Genomic DNA, 6,657 nt, shown 5'->3' with positions numbered 1-6,657 from the left:
ACTTTTTATGAAACTGTCAATTAATACACTACAACAGTGGGATTATGCATACCTTTAGAAGGGAAATGTATTTATAGAAGACGTTGATGACATTATTCTTGTAGATGTCAATAGCACAAGATAAGTTATACTTGCATATTTCTTATTTCTGTCTGTTTATTTTATTTTTTAGAGGTATCAGGTATTTTTATTTTAGCTTATTTTATTAATATATAAACAACATTTAGAGTTTCATCTCATAATAATTTAATATTCAGCAAATCCTCGTGGTAACCCAATGTAAGTGATTTTCTATATCTGTAAATACAAATGAAATTACTTTCCTGTTTTAGGCAGACAAGATCTGATCAAAGGTTTTCATGAAAAGCCTATGCTCGAAGACAAGCTACAACTAGCAGAAAATAAGATAAGACACCTCATTGTTGTAAGTGCACTGTTATTGTCTTCTTAATGGGTTAATGGGCTGCTAAATGGTGTTTGAATTTAACCAGTTACTCATGCTGCTGCAACTGGCTCTCTGAATTTTCTGATTTTCTGATATATGATTTGATACCATTAAAGGTCAATGTCACTGACTGGAAATAAGGAAATAAACCCAAAACATTCACACTGTCTTCTGGATTATTTGTTTTGGGAATTTGACCAAATCCATCTATGCAAAATATATCTTGATCGTATGTAAGAGAACATGTGGGTATGAGTAAGATTAAATCAGTGTTTTGCTTAATTCAGCTCGTTGTTTCTTCTGCAATTATAGTTTATATAGGGGTTTCAAAAGATGCTTGTGAATTGTAATATGACAATTATTTGTTGGATTTGAACGTTTGTCTCATAATTATGATTGGAGTGGTGAACAAAATCAAACAATAGAGATGTTTTTAAAACCAACATATTAAAATATTTGTGTTGCAGGTTAAATAACATTGTTGCATGCAGTTTCTCGATTCGTATTATATCAATTAGCTCTCTATATATTTTGAATCTCAATGCTGACGGAAACTTCAGTGGATGCCTTTGTTGATAACTTCAAGTATTGTATACATACCCAGGAAAACTACAGTTATGTGTCAGTAGTTAATCCGTCGTTTAATTGTCTCGATATTGCGAATGAAATTACAAAGAATCTGCATAACAAACAGAACAAATGCAGGCTATTCACACGCTCTGTCCTCAAGAAAAGAAGGTCATCGTTATTCTAGCTGCTACACGAATTCACATCAAAGTATATCCTCGGGCTGCTGCCTTCGCCGGTTTCCCGATACACCCCGGTTATTATCCTTTGTTGTCAACACCATACCCGTGCTCGTGGATTTCACGAAAGAAGCTCGAGTCGCCGTTGGCGTTCGTGCTAAATTAAGATAACACGCAGTGATATAACTGAAATAACGGTTCAAAGCTACGTTAAGCGCAACTCTCCAACTCACTCACGAATGACTCACTCCAGTGTGTAGCTATTACTCTATATGCCCAAAACATGATGATTAAGAGTCAAACTAAAACTAAAATCCATTAACAGGGTTTCTCATTTTGCAAATCGTATGTCAACCTGTGTTTCGGACCTGTTCAAAATGCAGACCTGCGGATGGTATTCTAATAACATTATATCAAGGATGATGATAGTGATAGGCTGCATTTGATCAATGAAGTTTATTATTGTTTATGGCCATAAGACCACATACATTGTGAAGTGAAAACATTTCCATATTACACTGATTGCAGAATTTAAGCCCAATATAATAAATATACTTTGACATCCATATCTCCAAAAGTCTACGTATTATAACATCAATACTTAAGACTTTGGATTCATGAACAACTAATAGTCATTTGTCACCATGTGACTTTAAAATGTCAGGATGACCTTGCAATCCTAGCTAACACTGTATCCGAATATCGTTGGCAAAAACAGCATTATGAATTTTTTCATAACTGAATAAAGAGCGGTGCCCCCTTGCCCTTAACAATTAGTTCGGTTCTGTGAATAGTGTAATCTGCAGTATCCTTAAAATCGATGTACATTGGGTGTAAGATAGTAGTATTTTACCAGACAAGGCAACTCAGAAGATGTTTTTACTTTTTATGTTAATGACGTTTTAAAATCAACATACACGGGTACACGGGGCTCCTTGGATCCATTTACAGGAATAGTATATAGTTGCATCAGCTAATTTCCGAACAGCCTAGAAGGTGGGTGACCTTCACTTTAAAGGGAAGTAACTTGAAAGCTAATCCGATATCTTCTACTCCCAAGGTATAAGAATTACATTCCCAATCGTTACAAATTAATTGCATGTGATTCCACGGCATTTGATTGGCTATGTAAGCAAATACATTTACGTTTATGTTTCCACAATAAACATGTAGACCACGACCACGACCACTTCCGGACTACTGTTTCCTTATTGACTGATAATTGAGACCGCGGTGCTTTGTGTTGCATTATTGCGCCGAACGATGTCCCAACCACACAATAACGAGTATGTATTCGCTTAATTTCTTAGGAAAACCAAACACTTAGGCAGCAGCTATTTGATATGCAGGGAACTGCAAGAAAAACTAAAGACGAGGCACTGGAACAGTTGCAAGAAAAGGAAACTTTGACCAACCAACGTAAGTGAATGAATGTAATCGGATCATCTACCTTTTACTTCTTTCTCGACTTTACAAGAATAAAAGATCATACTACTACCAAATATTGCAACCATTATTACATGTTTATCACCATAGGTCATACACGGTCAATTTGTATTTTTGTTTCAGGATTGGTTAAAGCAAAAATTCGTCAGTCGGAACTTGAGGGCGAATGTAATGCATTACGAAAGGTGAGCTTCAAAAATGTTAATTTACCTTTTAGGTCACAATATCACTTTAAAATGTCAGGATGAACTTGTAATCTTAGCTCAAACTGTATCCGAAAATTGTTTGCAAAAAATAACATCATTATTTCTACCTTAACTGGGTAAAGAGTTGTGCTCCCTTGCCCTCAACATTTCCTTCGGTTCTGTGAATTGTTCATTCTGCAGTATCCGTAACAGTACATTGGGTGTTAGATATGGGTATTTTACCAGACAAGGCAGAAGATTTGTTATAGTTTTTTTTGTTAATGACGTTTTTAAATCAACAAGGCAATATAATATTTTTCTCCGCATTTCAATAAAAAATGGCATAACATTTAAACCACAAATGTAATATGTCGTAGAATGTCAGCTCGTTGCTCATGTAGTTAACAGAGTGATTCGGCCACGCTGTAAATTATGTGTATAATTATTAAAGCGATAAAACCATTTCCATAATCATAACAAATCTCTACTAAATACAGAGTCCATTGTTCGATTCCAACAAAATCAGAAGCATGTGTATATCAATTACTACCAAATAGTGATGATAGCAGGTGTTTGCGTAAAGGTGAGCGTATTCTGTCCCATCGGTGGCACCAATCATAAGCGCATGCAAATACATGTCAATTGTTCATCAGAAAAAAAAACTGGAACATATGGTGCAAGATAAAATAGTGAATTACATCATTTTTGTCACTGATGCGTCAAAGTTGAAAATGTCTAACCATATATCATTTTGACAGCTGTACCGAGGTCATGAATGTTGTAATCCAAGCTACTTGTTAGCAAGATCGCATGACGCTCTGTGACATCTTCGTAGAAAGAGCGAACTGGATTGTACCTCATAAGATGTGAAATGTAGACGCCAAAGGCTGGAGCTGCCTGAATATTACTCGACATAAAGGGAACTTACTGGAACGTTGAAGTCACCCCTCTTGTCATACAATCTTGTGGAGAGTGTCTTGTCACTCTGAATCTTGATACATAAATCTAAATATATAACTGATGTCGGCAGTTTTACTGGTCTTTTGTATTTCTAATTTAGGTGGGTAAATCAGTGAAAGGGACTTAGTTATTTGGTCATTAATGAACGATATCAGATCATCTTTATACCTAAAGCACAAGTTAAACTTCTTGACCAGATGCCCTTGTTTTGATTTTGCCAATTCAAGCAGAAATTCAGATTCATATGCATAAAGAAACAGATCAGCAAGACTACTTCTTGAGGAAATGTCTTGTCCCCAAATTTTACATAAATGTTACATCCATGACGAAGTTCAGCACTTCACATATTGTTTTCTCAGTAAACTTTACATGACATTTGCTTTCATATTTGACGACTTGTCCTTAACCTTTTAAGAAAGAGATGTAACTATACTAGCCACAAAAAGCTATCACATATAATGGTTAGTTAAGGCCTAGCACGCATATAAGGCTGCACCGTGGAATGCTTGCTTGGTAACTTGTGACCACTCTTTCATCTCGGGGTACACAGGCTACCAAGGCTCCTAGGATCCATTTACAGGAATAGTATATGGTTGCCATCAGTTAATTTCCGAACAACCTAGAAGGTGGGTGACCTTCACCTTAAAGGGAAGTAACTTGAAAGCTAATCCGATATCTTCTACTCCCAAGGTATGAGAATTACATTCCCAAACGTTACATATTAATTGCATGTGATCCCAAGGTATTTGATTGGCTATGTAAGCAAATATTTTTTACGATTATATTTCCATGATAAAAAAAGACATTTTTAAGCCAACTAGTTGATGAGTAGGGTTTTTTTTAATATTGGCTGGTATTACGCACACCACCAGTAGCTAAAGTGATGATGTAAATCCTGCTGGGTATCAAGCAGGAAGCCAAGGTACTATAAGTCCAAATGATCCCCAGCGAGGTGGCCTACCTTTGGTTACTGGTGGCCTATAGCCCGTGTTTAAAACTATATGCATCATATTGTTATGCTCAAATATGTTTCATAAATTGTTGTTAAATATAGTATGCTCAAATATATTTCACAACTTGTTTTTAACTACAAATCTACATAAATAACTAAATTGTAAATATAATAACTAGTACTCGTCGCCGATGCGACCTTAAATTCTAACTCACTAACTCGCTCCATAATAAAAATTATACCACGTCCACTACCTGACTACTGTTTCCTTATTGGCTGATAATGGAGAGCGTGGTGCATGTGTTGCTTTATTGCGCCGAACGATGTCACCGATTTTGTATCGTTGTCTACGTTTTTTTGTGTTAATGCTTAAATAAGCGGTCTCTCATAGTGCTTCATAAACACATGCTTATTATCTGGTCGGATCTGATCGTACAATGGTGGCTGCTTTTAGCTGAAATTTCTTATGATTATTGAAATGGGTTGTCTCTTTTATTTACATTCAATATATGTTTGCGTTTATGGACTTTAAACGTAAACCCTGGTGAGCATACTTTGCGTAAATTCCTAGTTTGTAAATGTTTTAAACTAAAGGTGTGACTTATCTCATATACCTTTCGTAAAGAAAAGGTGGTTGACACACCTCATTTAATTATCAGTGTGCATTTATGCTGCAGTCAGTTGCATCACAGTAGCCGCTTAAGAATATAGTGTCAAGGAAGTAAACCAGTGGTTAGAAGTAGGACCCAACCACACAGTAACGAGTATGTTATCACTTGCATTTTCAGGAAAAGCATGCACTTAAGACGCAGGTGGCAACGCAAAGAAATTATCTGGTTGATATGGAGGAAACTGTAAGAAAAACAAAAAAAATTCTACTGGAACAGTTGGAAGAAAGGAAAGCCTTGATCACACAACGTAGGTGAATGAATGTGATCGGATTGTCTACATTTTACTCCTCTATCTACACTTTTCTAGCCTCACTATAAATAATCTGTATCTCTGTCGTCCGTCATGAGTCGGTGGTAACACCTTGCATCGTTCCAATATCTTCTCATCGGAAAACACTCCTGGTGGGGGAGGGGGAATAAACTTTGGAATGTGTACGAACATTTGTGACTTTGCAGTTCTCTGGACATTTAATTAGCCTGATAGTAAGCAATTTTGTCACAAATAAGCTTTCAAGTTTGATATTTTGTAGTGTAAAGTGTACCTATTATGTAGCATTAACATTGCATGTTTTGCAGTTTGGAAATACATTTTAGAAGTACATATATTAATTTTCTGATACAATACCACAATTTTTCTCATTACCAATAGAAAGAGCTGGAACAGAACAAGTAACAGATTTATTCCAACCAAGCGGAGAAATAGTGTTATCTTTTTCCGAGTCTGAACACGAAGCACAGATCTTTGAAACTCTTACACAGAATAAAGCCAACATGCTTAAGCTTTTTGCTGAATATGGAATGCGGCTTGATGATATCGAACAAGGTTCCATTCACTTTAAGTTCTCAATTCCGGTGGGTGATGACAAGATCCCAGTTTTCCAAGAAGCCTCAATCAAAACTATCATAGCTGGAATATGCCAGGGAGCATTGAATACTCTTCCCAGTGGAAAAACAGAGGACATACACTTTGACATTGGATTTACACCTCTGGAGCATGTTCATTGTGAGTTCAGCATTATAAATGAATGTTCAAATCTTGAAACTACATATTAGTATTCAGTTCACACACGTCAGAAACACGATAAGTGTAACATGTTTGTAAACTATATTCACAATGGAAAGTTTTGGAACAAACATGTCACCATATGCGAATTTCAATCAGGTTTAATAGGTTCTAGGAGATGTGATATCTAGTACTTTCTTTTGCTATAATTGATATTATGTTCTTTTAGATCACATCGAGGCCAACGCC

The 6,657-nt window shown here is 36.0% G+C and overlaps 1 protein-coding gene across 1 annotated transcript in view; it reads left to right on the top strand.

Moving 5' to 3' along the window:
- The first annotated feature begins 2,764 nt into the window (after positions 1–2,764).
- The window catches only part of LOC139475563 (uncharacterized), an 8,433-nt gene continuing 4,540 nt past the window's right edge, over positions 2,765–6,657 (top strand). Inside the window, exons 1-4 of the mRNA XM_071258754.1 lie at positions 2,765–2,822; positions 5,523–5,652; positions 6,055–6,408; positions 6,638–6,657. The exon at positions 6,638–6,657 is cut by the window's right edge and continues 109 nt beyond it. Coding sequence (XP_071114855.1) covers positions 5,577–5,652; positions 6,055–6,408; positions 6,638–6,657 — 450 coding nt within the window. The 5' untranslated portion in view covers positions 2,765–2,822; positions 5,523–5,576. The remainder of the gene's footprint in view (positions 2,823–5,522; positions 5,653–6,054; positions 6,409–6,637) is intronic.

This window comes from Haliotis cracherodii, unplaced genomic scaffold (genome assembly GCF_022045235.1).
Source record: "Haliotis cracherodii isolate W230 unplaced genomic scaffold, xgHalCrac1.p SCAF_3, whole genome shotgun sequence".
Taxonomy (NCBI): domain Eukaryota; kingdom Metazoa; phylum Mollusca; class Gastropoda; order Lepetellida; family Haliotidae; genus Haliotis; species Haliotis cracherodii.
This window is presented reverse-complemented; position numbering and strand designations above follow the sequence as displayed.